The 21,885-nt window shown below is 43.1% G+C and overlaps 1 protein-coding gene across 10 annotated transcripts in view; it reads right to left on the reverse strand.

The window, feature by feature from the left end:
* DGKG (diacylglycerol kinase gamma) overlaps positions 1-21,885 on the reverse strand; it is a 228,162-nt gene that overhangs the window by 160,913 nt on the left and 45,364 nt on the right. For all 10 annotated transcript variants that reach the window (XR_004670872.3, XR_004670871.3, XR_008624956.2 and 7 more), the window contains 3 exons: positions 12,132-12,208; positions 3,355-3,520; positions 2,712-2,774 (listed from right to left, as the gene is read on the reverse strand). Coding sequence is in view for 7 of the 10 variants with exons in the window: in XM_055110769.2 (XP_054966744.1) it covers positions 2,712-2,774; positions 3,355-3,520; positions 12,132-12,208 (306 nt within the window). In the remaining 3 variants the exon portion in view is untranslated. The remainder of the gene's footprint in view (positions 1-2,711; positions 2,775-3,354; positions 3,521-12,131; positions 12,209-21,885) is intronic.

Genomic DNA, 21,885 nt, shown 5'->3' on the forward strand with positions numbered 1-21,885 from the left:
TCCTCCCTAGTATGAGAATGATCTATGCCTGAATATGCCTCCTCTAGTCCATAGAAGATATAAGAGTTATCTGTGCCTTACGTCCATTTCACCAAGGGGCTATGGACTAGCATGGCTGAGTGGCGTGCTGGGCAGGGCATGGACGAGCCAGCACTTTTGTGGAGTCTTGGCCTGCTGCTGTCCCTGAAGCCTTCGGGAAGGCACAGCTGCTCCTCATCCTTGCTTTCTGGTGCTCTGTGCATGGAGTTTGCTGAGCTTACGATCCAGGGGTAACTGTTTTTCTCCAACCATGCTCTGCTTTCCATCTATCATGACCTGTTTATCTCACCAGTCCTCAGTTAAACACTGAAAACTCGATAATCCTTCCAGTTTCTCTTTTTTGCTGTGACAGGAGAAAAGATTAGAACTACATTGAAGAAACTCTCTCTTCAAGGTCCCTGTTGCAATTAGTTCCCCTTCTCCTTCAGCTGTAGTACCTCTAATCTATCTTGTTTTATATATATTTAAAATATAGGCTGGGCGGGGTGGCTCACGCCTATAATCCCAGCACTTTGGGAGGCCGAGGTGGGCAGATCACGAGGTCAGGAGATTGAGACCATCCTGGCCAACATGGTGAAAGCCTGTTTCTACTAAAAATACCAAAAATTAGCCGGGTGTGGTGGCACGTGCCTGTAGTCCCAGCTACTCGAGAGACTGAGGCTCGAGAATCACTTGAACCAGGGAGGCGGAGGTCTCAGGGAGCCGAGATTGTGCCACTGCACTTCAGCCTGGTGACAGAGCGAGACTCCGTCTCAAAATAATAATAATAATAATAATAGTAATAATAATAATAATACTGCATTCTTTTTCCCCTGGGCATATCCTAAGAGCTGGAATTCACCTTTGGATATCTATAAAGCTTTTCAATAAAATGATAATGCACAGTAAAAAAAAAAAAAAAAAAAAAAAAAAAAAAAAAAAAAAAAAAGGTCTGACTCTCTGAGTCTTTGTATTCAAAGCTTCAGGAACAACCTGGGAGAAAGAAAGCCCATGAGAGACCTTTCATGAGAAGAGGATGCCCAGGTGACACACTTGGAGACTGAGGTTGCAGGCTGAAGGAGATAATGGCAGACCATACTGAGTTAAGAATAGAGTATACTTCTGTGCTGGGTGCGGTGGCTCACGCCTGTAATCCCAGCGCTTTTGGGTGGATCACTTGAGGTCAGGAGTTCGAGACCAGCCTGGCCAAGATGGCAAAACCCTGTCTCTACTAAAAAAGTACAAAAATTAGCCAGGCGTGGCAGCACACTCTTGTAATCCCAGCTACTCAGGAGGCTGACGCACAAGAATAGCTTGAACCTGGGAGCTCGAGGCTGCAGTAGGCTGAGATTGTACCATTGCACTCCAGCCTGGGGGACAGAGCAAGACCTTATCTCAGACAAAAAAAAAAAAAAAAAGAAAAGAATAAAGTATACTTCTGGAAGGTGGCCTGAATAATAAATGCTAATATTTATCAAACATTTACTGTGTGCCAGGCACTGTTCTAAGCATTAACATATCTAACTCACTTAACCTTCATAACATTTGTTATCTCACTTAGGGACACTGAGGCACAGAGACGTTGTTCAAACATGCCCACGGTTACAGAGCTAGGTAGTGTTGGCTCTGGGAATCAAACCCAGGCATCCTGGCTCCTTAAGCAACATGCTCTGTTGCCTGATCCAACTTGAGTTGATAGTACTCAGGACATTTGTATTGAATATGAGAACAGAAATTAAGTATGGTAACCTTCACCTCTCATTTTTGTAGGAGATTCTGGCCTTGGGCTGGCCAGCCAACAGCAGAGAGGAATGGCTTCCCATTGATAAATGTGTCAGGGAAGATTCCACATCTCTCACAGCCCAACAGTGGGCCTATGGGCAGCAGGCACCACTACAGCAGCTCCGCTGAGAGTGCAGCCTTGCTCATTCCACAGGAACCAACGACACCACCAGGACCACTGTGTCCTCTCTCTCTATAGGAAAGACTGCACGAGTTTTGAGGTTGGATGATTCTGGATTGAATCCCTGGCTCCACAGGTCACACCAGTGGTATATAATCTCTTAAGGCCTCAGTTCCTCATGTGTAAAGTGGTGTGATCGTGAAGCTTAGATGAAATGTGTAATGAGCAGATGCCTGGCAAATATATCTTCAAGACCATTTGAGCTGGCTTCCTTTGCTAACTTATTAGCAATTCCTCAACTTATTCAAAATAGTGTATATATGTTGTTGGAAGTCAACAAGGGCACATTTTTACCCTCTTGCTCTGTTCCTCTCCAGACATCCACTGGTAGAGTCATCTGCACCTCAGCCTTACAGCCACAGCCACCTCTCTCTGTCTGTCTGTCTCTCTCTCTCTCTCACACCCACACACACACACTTCCCCTGAGAAGGCTCTCCACTTTCTGGGCAGGCAGACATATCAGAGATAAACATCTAGCAAGCTGTCCCAAGTCCTGACCTGCTCTGTTCTAGGGCAAGTGAAGCAAAAACCTTTACCCAGCCTCAGAATCCCAGAACATTCAAATGACAGGAGCCCCAGAGATGGAGGTTCTGAAGGCCACAGGAGGACCAGATCTGCATAAGATTGCACAATTATATGAAGACAGCACTGCTGGTTAGGTTTCCCCACTTCTCCCCAAGGATGAGGTATTCCCTACTTTCCCCACAAGTCTTATATTCCAAAGACTTACCAGTATCAGGGGCACAGGCTTCGTCTGCTTTGGTGGCATTATCTGCATTCTGTATATTAGTATCTGAGGAACAAAAAGAAGATTTAAAGACCAGCCCAGGCCCTCCAGCTTCTTGGAAGGGCAGGTACAGGACCTCCCCATGGGACCTGGTTTGCCTTGATTGTGTCTGTGTCTCGGGGTTATGTGTCAGCTGGGTTCATGCTCGCTTATTGGGATTGGGTGTGTCTCCCCCATTATAGTCCAAGCTCCAGGAAGACAGGGATCATGGCTTCCCTCTCCTCTAACACTTCCAGGCTAGTCCCAGCCTGGACACAGAAGCTGAATGTGCTCCATCCGTGGACCGTCAGCCTTTGCTGAAGGCTCTCTTCCCCCACCATACATTATTTTGTGTCTCCTCCTTCCCCATCCTGCTCTTTGATCCATAGTGGCAGGAATTATGCCTCCTCTTTATTCCTCTTGCTGAGAGGTTCATCAGGGCTTCCTGTAAGGCACTATGAGGAAAGGCGTCCATGTCCCTTGGTTCATATTCGCACCCTTGGGGCAGTTACTATGTTCAGGGGACCCTCTAGGAATGCAGTCTGTGGCTGTGGCAGGGGATGAGAGCTGCGCAAGGTCTTCCCATCTCGGGGAAAGCTCTGTGTACCTGCGCTGTTGGCCTCACTGTTGCTGGCTCCCTCCGTCGGGTGGTCAGAGGTCTTGTGTCTGGGCTTCTGGCTGAAGGCCAGGAAGAGGTGAGTGCTCAGTGGCTGGGGAAGGTCCACCTCCAGGTACGCCCTCATGAACAGCTTGAAGACATCATAGCTAATCGGCTGAGAAGGGGCAAAAGGGCAAAGTCAGTGGAGAGAAGCAAAGGGACAGAGAGGAAGAGAGAAGGAAAAGGAATAGAAAAGCTGGCAGGTGAAAGGAATGGAAAGGGAGGCAGCAGGACATGGAGGAGCTGATGGGGACAGGAATGAAAAGGCCAGGGAAGTGATAGAGAATGAGAGGCACAGGGTGCAGGGGATGGGTGTAAGAGAGAGAAAATGCTGCGGTTGCATATTGGGGCTTGGTGGGGCACAGAACCAGGGCAGGCTCCTGTAATAAGAAATGATATTATGTAAATTTAGATAAAAAGGGACATGTTGGAGAGTGAGCCTTGGGAGTGGAGGCCAAAGTGCAGGGCTCTGCCTTAGTCCAGGCCCGTGTGAGGGATGTGGCTCTAATGAGCAGGGACAAGATCTGTGCCCTAGAATCCTAGTTAAGATGAAGAAGGATGCAGTTGAAAATATGATGGAAAGAAATAGTTCTTCTGTGGTGTCTTGGTTTTCCTCTTGTACCGTGACGGATGTGATGCCTGAGTATTCAGGTCTCAGAAAGTAGGAAAGACCTGGAAGAGAAAAGAACAGGCTCCATCTTTCATGACTTTCATAGTCCTGATCTTCCCTGGAAAAACCCTCAAATAACAAGGCGGGGGGGGCGGGGCGGGTGTGTTTCGGGCTCAGCTGCTTCTCAAAACATGTCCTTGTGAAGGTTTTAGGCACCAGGAGAAGAACAGGAAGCCAAGGACAGAAGGTAGAACCAAGAGATGTGCCAAAAACTAGACCCTCTTCCTGCTGTGTCTCTCCCAGTACCGCCTGGCTTCTGGTCCCAGGCTGGGAGCAGCTATGCCAGAAAGGGCTGCTGCACTCAGCAAACACTCAACAACAACAGTTTGCAGTGAGTCATCACTGGCTTGTGCTTTGATGGCATCAGATTCTTCATCAAATCGGCAGATGCTCCTGGAAGTCATTTGAGGAAGCACTACTCTGAGATCTGCTGTGCAGGCTTTTGTGAATAATAGCAGCCATGAGAATAAAATCCCTTTGCAGGAGCCTACTTGATGTACCCATCAAAATGTTGGTAGCATTTAACCCCTTGTCTGTTCTGGGAGATCTGGGAGACGTCCCAGAACCAGAGACTGGCTTACATGTGTATAAACAAGTTTGAGTTCAAAATCTTGGCCTTAAAAGCGAGTAATGGCCTCCCCACCCCACTGGGGGGCTCACAAATAAATTTCTGTTTAGCACCAGGCTTGGCTGTTCTATCCGTCTCCTTTGCAGAGTGAAGGAAGTCTGATTCAGCTGGACAGAGGCTCTTACCAGATTAGGGGAACTCCAAGCAAATGGTGGACTCACATTTCTTGTGACAGCTACCCATCTCTCTGTTCCTTTTCTGTCCCCGAGTCTCTGTGTCTCTTTATTTCACACTCTTTCTGTCTCTCTCTGCCTCTATAACTTCATTGCCTCAGAATGTCCCTTCCTCCCACATCCTCCTCCTTTTTCCTAATATACAATAACAAAATCTTTTCTTCCTCCTCTCTTTTCTTTTTTTCTTTCTTTCTTTCTTTCTTTCTTTCTTTCTTTCTTTCTTTCTTTCTTTCTTTCTTTCTTTCTTTCTTTCTTTCTTTCTTTCTTTCTTTCTTTCTTTCTTCTTTATTTTGAGATAGAGCCTTGCTCTGTCACCCAGGCTGGAGTGTAGTGGCACGATCTCAGCTCACTGCAACATCTACCTCCTTAGTTCAAGTGATCCTCACGCCTCAGCCTCCTCCCAAGTAGCTGGGATTACAGGCATGTGCCACCATGCCCGGCTATTTTTGTATTTTTAGCAGAGATGGGGTTTCACCTTGTTGGCCAGGCTGGTCTTGAACTACTGACCTCAAGTGATCTGCCTGCCTTGGCTTCCCAAAGTGCTGGGATTACTGGCGTGAGCCACCATGCCCAGCCCCTCTTCTCCAATTGTAACCCACCCACCTTGATCCTTGATTCCATCCTCGCTGGCTTTGATTGCATCTCCAGCATTTTCTTTTCATTTACCTGCAAGTATGTTAAATGTCCACTATTCCAAAGAAATTGCTGTCTACCAGATCTACTGGCCCATCCTTCTTCCCTTTCCTTTCAAATTTCTCCAAACAGACCAGATTAGCCTCCTCATCTCCTTAATCCCATTCGGATTGGATCCTAGCCCATTACTTCTGAAACTGCTTTGTTGAAGGTCACAGACATAATCATCTCTTTTTAGACTGTCTCATCTTTGGCCTCTCTGCAACATTTCATCTTCTCTTCTTTTTAAAACTCTCTATTTTCCATGGAGTTGTTCTGTTTTGGTTCTCTTCATTCTCTACTTTGATTTGACTGAATAATATGGCACTGTTCTTCATTAATTTATTTCTAAAGCTCTTTTTGCATTGTCTCTTTGTACCACTTTAATTGACAAGTAGTATTTTAAAAGGTAGTTTTCAGTTCCAAAGTGTACTATTAATCTCTTTCAGCTAGCATCAAATGAAAACTATCAGAATAAAATATTTCTGGAAAGCAGACTGTACTAAATGATCTAATAAAAAGAAAGTTTAGTTAAACAGTCTAACATAATGCTGTAAAAAACCAAAGCCAAAAGATCATGAAACAAGATCAGCATGAGATTCAGGAAACCTCGTGACTGGTCTCAGACCAAGCGCATTTCTCCCCTTTTTCCAATCTGTTTCTTCTTCAGCAAATTGTGAGTGTTGAACTAGAAGATTTCAAGTTCTAAACTTCAATTAGCTTGCTCCCTGAAAACCAGCTCCTCTTCCTGACTCCACAATTTCTGTTAATGCCAATGACACCATTATGCTCCCAACATTACAGGCTGAGCTTTGAACTGTCAGTTGGCTGAGACTAGTTCTTGTCCCTTCCTTCTGTCCACTGTTCTTCTGCAACATCTGTCACATCCAGACCTGTTCTATGTCCATTGTCCCTGCTGCCATCACCAAAATTCCTGGATTCTGACTTCTGTTCCATGCATCTCACCTGGGCCATTGCAATACCTCTCCAAGTCTTCCTTAACCCCATGTCCATCTGTTGGTCCTCCCACCTATCTTGCCTATCCTTGCCCTATTGATCTTCCTAAAGCACAACTCTGATAAGATTGCTTCTCTTCTCAAAAACTTTCCATGTGAGGGGTGTGGTGGCTCACACCTGTAATCCCAGCTCTTTGGGAGGCCGAGGCAGGCAGATCATGAGGTCAGGAGATCGAGACAATCCTGGCTAACATGGTGAAACCCCGTCTCTACTAAAAATACAAACAATTAGCTGGGCGTGGTGGCGGGCGCCTGTAGTCCCAGCTACTCGGGAGGCTGAGGCAGGAGAATGGCATGAACCCGGGAGGCGGAGCTTGCAGTGAGCCGAGATGGCACCACTGCACCCCAGCCTGGGCAACAGAGCGAGACTCCGTCTCAAAGAAAAAAACTTTCCATGGTTTCTAATTGCCCATGGAACTGAATTGAGATTAACTGATGTACTACTGTGTTCTTACACTATACATTATAAAATATTTGCAAAACTAAATTGGCAAGTGGAAATTAGATGAATGTAAATAGAAGGCCTAATATGCAGTGTTCTACAGTCCAGTGGACCATCCTGTGTACTCTCCTAGACCTTTGGTATTCATAGCCTCCAATAATCCCCTCCAACCTAGATTTGTAGTTACTTCAAGCTCTGAGATGATTCTCATATTCTCTCCTGTTATTCCCCATGTGTGTGTATGCACTCTGTCCATGCTGACCTCTGTGTTCTTTCCTGAGCAACCCTCCATGCACTGTACCCTGCATGAACTGCTTCCATCTCTACATGTTCAAGTTCCAGTCATGCTTTAAGGCCCAACCCAGATTCCACCTTTTCCAGAAAGCCTTATGATCGTCTGTCCCTGAATTTCCCTACTTGGCACCTTGGTTCCTGCCTTGTGACACTCATATGTGCTGCTCTGCATTGATATATAGTTGTTTGTGACAGACCTTGGTTCCTCTACTCAATCCAGAGCTCCTGGAAGTAGTGAGAATGTCTCCTTTCATCTTTGAATCCCCCACACCACCTACCACAGGGTTCTTCATAGGCATTTGAATGGATGATGTGTCCTAATCAGTGCACCTGAGGAATAGCCTGGTGCCTGGTCCCTGGATGTCATCAACTACTATGGGATCCATTCAGTCTATGTATAGACTGAATGGATATATGTATCTCCACTCACAATTTGCTGAAGAAGACACAGATTGGAAAAAGAGGGGAAATGTGCTTTATATATATATATATATATAATATATATATATACACACACACACATACATATATTTATGTGTATATACCTATATCTATATCTATATCTATATCTATATATCTATATACCTTGAGCCTCTTAAGTGCAGGGCACAGTACAGTGCTGGGCACCAATGAATTAGGCATGAGTCCGTATCTTCAAAGAGTCAGTGTTATATAAGAGGTAAAGATATTGAAATAATTGCAATGTGTGGTCATCAGTGGCAAGTGCCATAGGAAAAGAGCTGACAAACTGTTATGAGAACTTAGAAAATAATACTGATGGAACTCATCCAACCATGCATGTCCCTATCCTAGAGAACAGGATGCACAGAATAAACCCAGAAGCACAGAACATGCAAACCAGAAGAGTCTCAGAGGGGACTCAGTCTTCTGATGCCTCCGAGGCTCAGGAAATTCAGTGATGAGCCCCAGCGAGCTAGCAGCAGAGTGAAACCAGAAGCCAGACCTCCTGACTCCCAGTCCAGTGCTCCTGCTACTATATCTGTCACAGGGTCCAGAGCTGGCATAGTGCTCCCTGACACTCCCTCCCAGTATCCCATGTTCAGCAGGCAAAGACATGCAACGATGTGCCACACTCTCAAGGTGATATCTGGGTTATACAAAAGTTCTTTAAAAGCACAGCCCAGGAACAGAGTAGCTGCTTAGTAAATGCATGATGAGAGACTAACTAGGGAGTGGCTAGGGGTCATGCCCAAACCAGATGACCAACCACTATGAGGCATGCTGGCAATTCTCTGAGACCTGGACTAACATCCCAGGCACACTCATGGTTCAGGCCAAAGGAACTCTGTTTTTCCCCAGCAGCTTTTATGCAGGAATTAGCTGGGCAATTTGCTCCTGCTGCAACACACTTAAAGAGAGTGTGTTAATCCTTACGCAGACCAAGAAGAGAGGAGAACTAGATGGAGAACTTAGCAGGCATCTGGCACTTTCATTCTCAAGACAGCAGTGTGGGGAAGAACTGTTACTGTCATTCTGGGGATAAAACAAATTTTGACAACATAAATAACTTGCTGAAGATCATAAAGCATGTGGCAGAGCTGGGCTTTGTGATCAGGTGTCTGGGTCCAGGCTCACAGTGCCACCAAGCCACCTGCCTCTTTTGCTCTTCTGGGTTTTGCCCACTCTCTAGCTGTCTGCCACCACTCTATTCTCCAGAGAATCACTTGGTACTGATGGGCAAGCGCATGTTCATCATGGCCAGATGCAGCTCTGCCACTCTGCAAAGTTTTATTCCCATCCTACCTTTGCTAGCAATCTGCCCCTTCCCACAGCTAACTCGTTTCTCATTGAGACATTTTAGCAGCAGTAAGCCATCAAACTCAAGAGAAATTAAACCCTTCTTATTTCCCTAACCCTGTGCCATGACATTACACCTACTAGAAGTCAGCTGCACTGTGTGAGAGAACGAAATCAGAGTGACAGAGCTCCCTGGGACCCAGCAGTGCCTGGCATTACAAAAAGTGGGGGCCAGCCCCGACAGAGGCGAGGGCGGCTGCGTGCTCATAGCAGCCAAGCGACTCCCTGCTTCTGAAAGCTCCTGTGGCCTCCACACCTGCAGTGGCCCTGACCAAACTGTTCCTCTCCCACTCATCAGCCCCAGGGCGGACAAGCTGATTAGCAGCCCCCGCCAGGCTTTGTTCCCGTGTTTTTGGAGCTAGGGGTGGGGGGTGTGGGGCAGTGAGTTCTTTGCTGGCTCTGCTATCTTCTCTGCATGGTTTCTCCTCAGGAATGTTCTTTGAAATGGTGCATTCTCAATCTCGCCCCTGTTCTGGCAACCTTCTTCCTGCTTCATTCTCTCTGCAACTGGTGTATTTTATCCAAAGCCCCTTTTAGGTGTACCTTGAGGGCACAGGCTCTGTTGATTCATTTCCAGTGTCCAACAGAGAAGGTGTTGACTCAGTTTTGTTCAATGGATGACAACGTGAATAAGAAAGTGGCCAGTCTCTCCCTAAGTGAATCCTGCAGATCAGTCACTTTTCTGTGGTTAGTCTTCATAAAAGGACTCAGGAGCAGGGAAAAGGGAATTGAGTTAAAAACATTCTGGGGAAAGGGGATGGAAGAGGGATAATAATAGGTACAGTTTTTTAAGTGCTTGTAGAATGTTAGCCACTTTGCAAAGATCCTCTCATTTAATTCACTCATCCACAAACTTAGAGGCTTTTTTTGTTATGTACAGTTTATAGATGAGGAAAGTGAGGCTCAAAGATATGAAATATTATTCAAGACCACTTGTTGATGGCAGAGGTAGAAGTCTAACTTAAGACCATGTAATTCCAGGGTCATGGCTTTCAAACCTGACCCTGCCAGTAGGAAGTAAGTCCTGGAGGGCAGGAACTGTGCTTCTATATTTTTATGCCTTCTACAGTGCCCAGTACAGTGCATAGAAGCCCAAGAAATGTTAGAGTCATTGAATTTGAAAGTAGGGGGAGATCTTGCATTCATTTATTCAGTCCACAAATGTTTATTGAATGCCTGCTATAAGCCAGATACTTTTCCAGGCACTGAAGACACAGCAGTGAACAAAAATATGCTAGTGGGAGAGACAGACAATTAATTAAGTAAATTATATAGTGTGACAGGTGGTGAGAAGTACTTAGGAGGAAAATAATGCAGAGCAGGGGGATAGGAAATGTCAGAAAGAGGGCTTCAAGTTTTAGATGAAGAAGGTGATGATCACTGAGAAGGTGACTTGAGCATAGACTGGAAGGTGGTAAGATAATGGACAATGTGATGTGCTGAGGAGGAACATTCTAAGAAACAGTAACAGCAAGCACAATGGTGCTGAGGTTACGGTGACACTGGCTTATTTGATAGCATCAAGAAGGCTAATATGCTGAAAAGGAATGAAGATGGGGAGAGTAGCAAGAGATGAGGTCAGAGAGCTGGGGGAGGTGCAGATTGTAATGACCTTCATGTTTACTCTGAGTAGGGATGGGGGGAACCATGGGAGATTGTGGAGTAGAGCAGTGACAAGCTCTGACATAAGTTTTAATGGATTGCTCAGGATGTGTGTGAAGAATAGACCGAAGCAGCAAGGGCAGAAGCAGGGAGACGAGTTAGGAGACTCTTGCAATAATCTGGGCAAAATATGGTGATGACTCAGGTCGGGATGCTAGCAGTGCAAGTGGCGAGATGTGTCTATATTTTGGATACATCTTGAAGGTAGATCTAACAGAATTTGCCAATGAATTGGATGTGGGATGTGAGAGGACAGAAGTTGATGATGACTGCATAGTTTCAGGTTGAATAACTTAAAGGGTAGAGTTGTCATTTACTGAAATGGGGTAGACTGCTGGAAAAACAGGCTTTATAGGGGAAGATTAAGGACACATCAGTTTAGCTCATGTTAAGTTTGAGATGCCCATTTGATTTTTAAGTGTAAATGTCAAGTAGAAGGATAAGAAGAAATCAGGAGAATGTAGAATGTAGTGAAGAAAATGGAGGATGACTTGACCAACCGTGTCCAGTGTTGTTGAGCAAAATTGCTATTGGATTTAGCCATAGGGAGGCCCTTGGCTGTCTTGACTAGTGATTTGAGTGGAGGAGTGAAGGTCATAGACTGATGCAAGGCATTTCAAGAAAGTAGGAAAAAGAGAATTTGGAGGCAATGAGTATAGAGAAGTATTTTGTACAGTTTCGCTGTAAAACACAGGAGGGAAATGAGGTGGTACCTAGAGGAGGAAGTGGAGTCAGGAAAACGTTTTTAATATAGAAGAAATAACAGGATGTTTACATGTTGATGGAAAAATAAAATACATGAAGAAAGTTGATATGAAGGAGACAGAGGTAGAGATATAGAGAAAAGGAGGGACGAGGAGGGAGGGAAAGAGGGAGTCTGGGGAAGATATGTTGCTGAAGCAATGCCTGTAAGTAGGCCGAAAGAGGATGGGGTTGAGTGCACACGTGGGGGAGTTGGACGTAGATAGGAGCATGGAGAGGTCATCTCTGGTTATAGAAGAAAAGGTACAGATAGGTGGGCCTATGGGGTGAGGGAGCTTGTGAAAGATCTGTTCTGTTTGTTCTATTTTTTCAGTGAAGCAGAAAACTCAGTTGTTAACTGAGGATGAGGAGAGGAGGGGTGAGAGATGAGCAGAGGAGAAGTAGTGGTAGTCTTCTAGGACAGTGGAATGAGTGTATGGGCTTGGGAAACATATAATGCCAGGTAGCACAAATGGCTCACTTGAGACTTAAGAGGAAACATGCTGAGGAGCAAGTTCTTCAAGGCAAGCGGAGTCTCCAAGAGGGAAACAAATTATGGAAAGGCTAAAACACAGGGGTTTTTAAAGGCTTAAAATGGAAATGTTCTTACCTCATGTGGGTCATATTGTTTGAGGCTCCCACCCTCATTAAATTCAGTCAAGACATCTTTTATCTTCTTGGAGGAATCTGAAGAGACACAATTCACATGTGAAACACTGGCAAATAGCTAATGGAAGCTGGGCCAAGTAAATTCTCCCTGTGTAACCATGTTTATGTTGGAGCTGCCCCTCAGTCCCAGAAAATCTGGAGAAATGTCACCCTCTTCTACCCTTTGTCCTCTCACTTCTTCTTTTCCATCTGACTTCCCCCCTGCATCTAAATTACCTTTCTGAAACACAAATCTGATCAGATCATATCCCTACTCAAAACCACTCAAGGGCTTTCTGTTCCCCCAGGATAAAGCTTACCATTCTTAGCTTAGAAGATAAGCCCTTAACTTGGAATACCAGCCCTTGGTGATTTTATTTACCCTATTCCTCATTTCCCTATTTACTCTATGTTTCAGCCATATCAAGTTACATTTCCAGACATCCCTGAACATATTGTGCACTCTCTCATGGTGTTTCTTCTCTGTCTTGCAAATTTCACTCATTCTTCAATATCCAGCTCAAATGTCAACTCCTTTGTAAAGTCTTCCTTTGCACCAGTCAGAGTTAAGCATTCCCTTCATTGGCTCCCACGTGACTTGTACACAACTATGTAATAGTGCTTGTCATATAGTGTTATAATTATTTACTAACTTGCCTATCTTGCTCATCTCCTGCTTCAGCTTTACCTTGAGAGCTATTAACTGGCTGGTGAGTCTTTGTCTATCATACTAAGGTCTGACGTGTAACTAGGGCTCAGAAAAACAATATGTAGATGAGTATATAAACATCTGAGTGAAAATTTCAAAACATTAAAAATTCATTAAGTATGTAGGATGAGTGGGCATTAAACCCCATAAGGCTCTGTCCTTGGTGCTGAAACACTGTTGTACACTATGGCAAGATAGTTTCTTCTACTTCTGGAATCTTGACAACTCTGTCCCTTTTTTTTTTTTTTTTACCTGATTTTTATTTTTTATCTTGATGGATAAAATAGAGCTACTCATTCTGACACATAAAACATAACCTCAATTATGTCTCATAATTAGCATGGTTGATTTTATGTTCCCATGGTATTTCTCATATATTTCTGACAGCCAGAAGATTTTCCTCTGAAAGTTGAGGCCTCCACCCCCCGCCATGATTTCCCCTTAATGTTCCCTCTATGTTGCATTTACTTTGGAAGGGGATAAAGAAAGACTCAGATAATTCATGAAACATGGTGTTTTCGAAAATGCTGCTTTCCATAGGAAATCATTCAGAAGCAACTGGAGGCAAGACTGGCTGCTTCTTTTTGGAATTTTATAAAGGAATTGGGAATCCAGAAAAGAGACTCAATAATTGTTATTAAAAACACATTATGAATGCATCTTGTGTAGCTATCAGCACTCTAGACATCAAAGCAAACCAGGGTTTCTCTGACCTTGGCTCTCCCTCTCTTCCAATATTGTGGGTAATTAAGAGCTTTCCAAGCTCCATTATTGTTGCTATTTAAACATCTGAGCCAAAGGACGATGTTATTAAAAGCTCACACAGTGTTTTTTGTTGCCCAGGCTCTTTGTACAGAGGGTTAATGTCTCTTAAGCCTAGGTCAAGTAGACATATTCGTGGGCTGGGCTGTTCTCCATGGCTTTGCTGACTTGGATTCAATCAAGCAGAAGTTCTAATCATTTCAGGATTGAGACATATTGAAATACAACAGGAAAATGCTTCTGTTGCCTAAAAATGGAAATTTCTTTCTGAAATTCAAAACAGATGTTGAAAAACTAATAGCTCAGTAAGAGCCAGGCAGCAGATGCTGTCAATTTGGGCTGCTTCCATTCAATTCAGAAAACACTAAGGAGGGTAAGATGTGGCAAGATACTGTTAATGGACTAGTGGGAAAGATGATCTAAATAACTGTGGTACTAATAGCTGTCCCTTACTGGAGACCTTCACCTGCATAGTCTCATAAACTCTCCTCTACTAATCCATGCAAGTATTTTCTTCAGTTTACAGATGAAGAAGCTGAAATTCAGAAAAATTAATTCGACTTGCTCAAGAGCCAGGGTTGTAACTCAGGTCTAGTCTGGCTCAAAAGTGTATGGTCTTTTCCCTTGAGCATTATTCACTATAGCTTCCTAAACATTTGTTAACATAAAGAAAGGTGTAATTAAGGGTGACACAATGATATGAAGTTCTATGAAACACCAAGTTGGGAAGAAGGAAAATTAAGATGAAAGTGGGGTAGGGGTGGGAACTGAGGCTGCCATATAAAGGAGGTAGCATTTGAGCTGAGGCATAAAGAATTGGGTAAGGTTTATAAAGGCAGATATGAAGTGGAAAGGGTATTCTCGGAAGAGACCAAGGGAGCAACGGTGCAGAGATGGGCACCATAAAACGTTTAGGGCAAGTCAGAACCAGAGAGTCATTTGTGGCTAGATTTGCGGGGGTCTTGAATGTAGAGTTAAGAACATTGATTTGAAATGGTTAAAGATTTTTTTGAGTGGTGAAATAATATAACCAGCTCTCTGTTTTCTAAAGACCACTCTGGAAACAGGATGAAAGAGAAGTTAGAATGAGACCAGAGCTCAGTTAACATCACACATATATGTTATTCCACAAGCAGCTTAATTATTTAGGGAAACAAATCCTACATTTTAGAATCTATTTTAATGGGAGGTTGTTAGCTCAGCCAAAATGGCTAAATAAAAAAAATAAAAATCTGAGAACATGAGTACCCCTGGTGTGACTTCTGCAAGAAGAGTGTAGAGTTAGCATTTTGATTGAGAACCAATGGAGTAATTTCAATTGAATATATGATATTTTGATGTTCTCATCTCATTTTGGATATTCCACCATTCACTGTAGCAGAATTCCTTTGATTCTAAAGAGCTGCTGCTCTATTTTAAAAATCCTGCTTTATATTTAAATGTGTGATATATATACACACATAAATTCATCATATGTTCGCATAAAATAAACTGAGGTTTTAATAAGAAAAAAGTAGAAAAGACATTTATTTTAAAATATCTGATTAATAGCCTGAAATTAAATGGAAAAAAAAAAAAACACAGCCGGGCGCGGTGGCTCACGCCTGTAATCCCAGCACTTTGGGAGGCTGAGGCGGGCGGATCACGAGGTCAGGAGTTCAAGACCAGCCTGGCTAACATGGTGAAACCCCATCTCTACTAAAAATACAAAAATTAGCCGGGCGTGGTGGCACGTGCCTGTAATCCCAGCTACTTGGGGGGCTGAGGCAGGAGAATCACTTGAACCCAGGAGGCGGGGCTTGCAATGAGCCGAGACCGCACCACTGCACTCCAGCCTGGCAACAAAGCAAGACTCCGTCTCAAAAAAACAAAAACAAAAACAAAACAAAAAAAACCCCCCCCCACACACAACAAGAATCCAGGAGGTTTCTAACTAGCTTTCCGTGAGGTGGATTACTCATCACACATTTACTTCAATTTGCTTTATGGGCTTTCATAGGATTATAGTATCAATACCCTTTAAAAAAGGGAATCAACCTAATTCTCAAATTTGGGACACACTACTTTCTCCTTGGATGTCCTTATATACTTTATAACCGTTTTCTTCTTAATAGATTTCTGGGTTGGGTTTCTTTTTCCATGAGGAGTAAGTAGGTATTATGCATGACTAATCTGCTTCAGTGACAGCTGCTTTATTCTGTTTCATCTTAAGACAGAAAAGAACAACGAGGGAATAGCATCCCTTGGTCTTATTTTAGGTGTCATCTGTGGGTCCAATAGTATAACCTCACAGAAAATTCCTTTGTCAAAGCCTTTACCATAATACCAGCACTAGATTCAGAGGACACCTTGTTCCATTTCTGCCTGTAGAAAATAGGGCCATTTCCACAGCTCTTTGTAACAATTCCCATTTTGTGGAGTGCTTATTATATGCTAGACGCTGTCCTAGTCACCTTATATGTTTTATTTAAATCCCCACAACTACCCTCTAATGTAATAATTATCCTTATTTTAGAGAAGAAACCGAGGCTTATGGAATTTAAGTGATTCTTTCAAGGAGACTCAGCTCGTAAGTCACACTTCTTAAACATTTCTAAATCATAGGCCATGGTTATTGGATTCACTGGATACTTGAACACTGGCAAGTTAGAAGCCAGGACTTTTCCTCTATGAAAGTGGCTCTCAAACCTGCCTGCATGTTGAAATCACCTGGGGAGCTCTATACACACTGTAACCCAGGTCTTACCCCAGGTGAATTAAGTCAGCATCTCTTGAGGAACCCAGGACACAGTATAATTTAAAAGCTTCCTGGAATTCAGATGTACAGTCAAGGTTGAGGACTGCCATTCTAGGACATGATTTTATTGTTGTAAATGAAGACTGTCTTAAAAAGCCCCTGAACTTGAATACTTATTGCCAAGGGAAAAAAAAGCTTATAACTTCTAAATTTAAAATTGCTGTGCTTGGCAGACATTATCCATTGTTTAAGTGGACAACACCAAAGAACTCTACCCGACAGGTCAACTTGTTCAGCTGCTTGGCAAGGTAGGAGCATGTTTTGCATTAACCCAGACTGTCAGGACTATCCACATACAGTTCTGTCCTAAATCGGGTGTTCAGAAAGTTTTTCTCTTTGATCAAGGTTACCAGTGCCCTAAGAAGTTTTCAGTCCAAAATTGTCTTCTATACTTTATGTGCCAAGAACTCTGGGACCTAAACCAAGCACTGTTCCTAGTGTTTGAGCAAATTCAAAGCCTTTTAAAGGGAAAAATTTGGCCCTACACACAGACACCTTTGTTGCCTTGTCAGTGTGGGACAGGGGTGCGTTCCATCTGAACAAGCAGACAAATCAGAGACTTCAGTGTTTACAGCAGAATATTAGTTGTGCTGCCAGGACTAGACCCCAAAGTTTATAGTCTGTTGTCTAGTTAAGAACACAGAGTATTTGAGCATTAGACCATTAAACTGTTAAACTCCGAAAAAACTATAAATCAACATTTTCAAAAGTGAATCTGAAAATCCATATATGAGAGTGGAATTCTAAGGTACATGATAACTCTTCATTCCTCAAAGTTCTCTATGAGCTTCTCAAACTGTAATGTGCGTATGAGTCACATTGGGATCCGGTAAAAATGCAGATTCTGTAGGACTGGGCCACAGCCTGAGATTCTACATTCTGAATAAGATCCTAAGTGACACCAATTTTGCTGGTTCACGGACCTCACTTGATACACAGGCTCTAAGCAATGTCCCTGTGGATCTGGGGCTGACTGCTGAGGCTTGCCTGTCACAACCCGGAAAAGACCACGATGCTGAGGACAAAGGAACATACTCAATGGAGTAGAAAGACCATAAGTGGTGGGCAGGGGGAGTCACTGAGATGAGGGGAAGGGAAAGTTGGCACATGAGCAAAAAAATAAAATCTAGATTTTCCTTCTTCCAGTGAAGACTGGGATGTAAGAATACATTTTCTAATTACTCTAGGAAGTTATACAGTGAGATGCACAAAAACAAGAGCAGAGTTTTGTGAGGGTCCTGAAAAATGTCAAAACAGAAGGGCCAGGGCCAAGAGCACTGCATCAAAAGGCCCACCTCTTCAGCCAGATGGAGTCAGGCCTCAGAGCAGCACGTGGGAAGCACAGGGGAGAAGCCCAGCTTCATAAGCACGGATGTACTTGCTACACACATATTCTCCCATCTAAACTTTGTTTCTGTTCACTGTTCATCCCCAGCATGCAGCCCATTGCCTGGCAAAAAAAATAGATATTCAAGAAAGATCTATTGAATAAACGAAGGCTAGCAAAGGGATTGAGCTGGTCACACTTGTCCCACATGTCCTATATTCTCAGGGGTATGGAAAGAAAAGGTAGACTAGTGGTTATCAACCTTGGCTGCTTATTGAAATCACTTGCAGGGCTTTAGAAAATACTGATGCCCAGGCCCCATGCCTACAAACTGTGATTAAATGATCTGGGAGGTGTGGGCAGAACATTGGAAGTATTCGAAGCCTTCCATGTGATTTGAACATGAGCCGAGGCTGAGGACCACTGACATGTGGAAGTGATGGCTCTGACACAGATGTTACATATGAAATAATAAGAAAAGACTTTATATAGAAGCAGAGGAAATTGGGGTCAATAGCAATAAAACATTTTTTAAGACACAATTTTTTTGTCATAAATGATCTGAATCACTGGTATGACTTATTTGTGTAAGTAAAATTTGTATTGCTAGAACATTTTCTCACCTTTTCTCCAAATAATTTGGCTTCATCAGTCATATTTCAAGTGAAGGTGGAGGAATGGATCAGACAACTTGGACCATCTTGCAACTAAAAGTGTGGTCCCTGGACCAGCAGCATCAGCATCACCTGGGAGCTTGTTAGAAAAGCAGATTCTCAGCAGTACCCCAGACCTACTGATTCACAGTCTGCATTTCAACAGCTCTCCAGGAGATTCATGTGTACATTAAACATTGAGAGCTATTGTTCCATAGAAATTCCTCCCTGTCCGTAGATTCTGTGACTCCTGGTGGGCAGAGTCCTACTCATCGTTAAAAGAAAAAAAGGTCTGTGGTGCTGAAACACATGTAGGTGAGAAATAGTTATGGCTATCCTTCCAAGATAGAAGCAACTAGATATGACCCTTCATGGGCCCAGGACTTCATGAGCATTTGATCAAGTCTCACTCTACTGGCCAGCATAAATAGCAAGGTTTTAGTGACATTTACTATGGTTCTACATATCAGCCCTAAATATGTTCTCTGACTCTGACGGTTTTGTATTTTGAACTGTACCTGCACCTTAAAGTCAGAAACTTTGTCATAATCTGATTCGAATGAAATATATTTCCTAATAGCACAATTTACTGATTGATTCTCTTTAATTACATCTTAAAACTTCGCTTTAATGTAATTTAATTGACATATACATATCTGCACATGCACACACACACACACACACACACACACACACATTAATGTATGTTTGAAGGTTGAGCTCCAGTGGGTACTTTTTGTTTAATTTGTTGTTGCTGAATTGAAGCAAATGAGTTTGTACTAGAATTGAGGGACTTTTGGTTCTAATTTCTATTTTACTATCGACCTTCTTTCTATATGACCTTGGGCAAGTCACTGAGCTCTTCTGGATGTAGTAGTCTCAGTTTTAAAATGTGTAATGCTTGGCATTGATATGGTTAAGATTTTTCCCAACTTTAAAAATTCTGGCTGAGTGTGGTGGCTCACGCCTGTAGTCCCAGCACTTTGGGAGGTCGAGGCGGGTGGATCACCTGAGGTCAGGAGTTCGAGACCAGCCTGGCCAACATGGTGAAACCTCGTCTCTACTAAAAATACAAAATTAGCTGGGCATGGTGGTGGGAGCCTATAATCCCAGCTACTTGGGAGGCTGAGGCAGGAGAAACACTTGAACCCGGGAGGCGGAGGTTGTGGTGAGCTGAGATCGCGCCGCTGCACTCCAGGCTGGGTGACAAAGTAAGACTCCGTCTCAAAAAAAAAAAAAAAAAAGTTCTACACAGTCCAAGCAACTGCGGCTGATGTAGGAAATGTTTGGTTTAATTTCTTAGAGAATTAAAAGTTTAATGGATGCTTCATCAGTTGTTTTTCCTTTTTTCTCTTTCTGAATAAATGAATAGTTTCTGTCCTTGAGGCATCATGGAACTTTTAAGGAATTAACAAAAAATTGAAGAAAAAATGCCCACCCCCCAATGGCCACCAGCAATTATTGTTAGGAAGAGGGTCAGTAGGCGGCATCCCCACATGCACACACCCTCTGCGGGAGAAATCTATTTAAATATAGAAACCAAGTATTGGAAGAGCTAATGAAGGTCATTTAATCAACCAGATCACTAAAGCTGTTATCTTCCCTACAGTGTCTCAACTAACTCTCTGCCCAGACAGTTCCAGGGAAAGGAAACCCAGTCACTTTTAAGTCAATTCGATTCCATCTTGGGCAGATTTGACCACTAGTAATTAATGTATTCCATACTTTAAAGACGTCCTATAACTTCCTCCCATTAGTCCTAGGGCTACCTCTTGAAGCCATTCAAAATTAACTTCACACCTCTTCCCACAACAGTACTGCGCTATTTTAATACAACGAGCTCTTCTTCACCTTTCCCTTCCCTTCTCCAACAAATATGCACAGTATCTTCATTTCTCCATAATGTGGTTGTGAGGCCCCTCACCAACTCTCAAACAAGTTCCAGGTTGTCCATGTCCATCGTAAACCATAGTGACCATAAATAAATTCAGTTCTCTAGAGAGGTCTGACGGTCTATCAGGGTAGGCTAGAATGTGGATATCAGTTTGCCTTACTAGGCACTATGAGTCTATGAATACAGCCTAAGATTGCAATGACTGATTTGGTTAGATGAAATAGTACAAATGTAGTAAAAAAAAAAAAATCTCTGCAACCGCTAAAAGCTATGCTTCTGAGGAGTACAGAATGATGTGGGAATGACTCATGATCGATATTGTGTGCTAGCCAGTTTCCAAAGATGGCTGCCATAAATTCTTTCCCTCCCTATGTGAGTCCCTCCTCCCTGAAATGTGGAGTCCACTCCTCTACTTCACTGAATGTGAGCCAGGCCTGTGGCTGCACTAACCAACGGAATGTGGAGGGAGTTCCGTTCTAGGATCTCTGATCCCAGGTGCTAAAAAGATCTGACAGCAGCTTCTTTTGTGCTCTTGGAGCCCTGAGCTGCCATGTTAGATTTCCAGGTTACCCTGCTGAAAAGAAAGGACATATGGAGAGGCCCTGGAAGACAAGAAAGTGCAGGAGAAAGAGGTTCCATGAAGGAACACTGAGGTCCCACAATGTGAGTGAATGAGCCACGACGGATGGTCTAAGTCCTCACTTGTTTGAGGCCTCCCCCTTGAAGGTCCAAACACTGTGGAGCAGAGATGAGTCATGCCCACCGTGTCTGCCCAGGTTCCTGACCCACAGAATCATGGGAAACCAAAATGGTGGTTGTTTCAGCACACAAGTTTTGAAGTTGTTTTGATGCTGCAATAGGTAACTGAAACATATTGTTAAGGGAAAGAAAACAGCATACAAAATAGCACAGCATGCATATTCTCAAGTTTGTTTTAAATGCGTATATTGTATATGTGTATATATGTATATGTGCTTGTATATTTTGATATCTATATTTATACTTATATTTATACATAAACATGCTAGTGCTGGTTATCACTGGAAAATAGAATCATGAGTAGCTTTAAATTTCATCGTTTTATAATACAAATTTCTTAATATCACATTAGCTCTTTTGATAAGTACTTTACATTGTAGATTGATAACAAACTTACTGTCAGCTATATGTGTGTGTGTCTGTGTGTATATGTATGTACGTATACATACAAAGTTAAGTTACATGTCTCCAAGAGCAGTTTTAAGATGCCCCACCCTCACCCTATAGAAGGTCACCAGAGAAGGTGCCAACTTTACACTATATAAATGGAAAACACCAAGAGCCTCTCCTACCTGGTAACCCCACTGGAGAAAGTTCTCAATTCTCAGGCTGTACACTTCATTATTTTGTTATTGTAAAGCTCCTGTTTATGTGGTTACGGAAGAGTGGTTGCTATGGCAATGCAATCCGACTGAACACCAGAATGTGTCTAAAATTGGTGGGAATGACTTTTTCAGGGTTTCCTCTGAGGATTAATCATTTTGTAAGAATTGTATCTTTTTTTCCTCTCCTGTTTGAACAACAGTAGCAGAGTG

This window comes from Pan paniscus, chromosome 2 (assembly GCF_029289425.2).
Source record: "Pan paniscus chromosome 2, NHGRI_mPanPan1-v2.0_pri, whole genome shotgun sequence".
Lineage (NCBI taxonomy): Eukaryota > Metazoa > Chordata > Mammalia > Primates > Hominidae > Pan > Pan paniscus.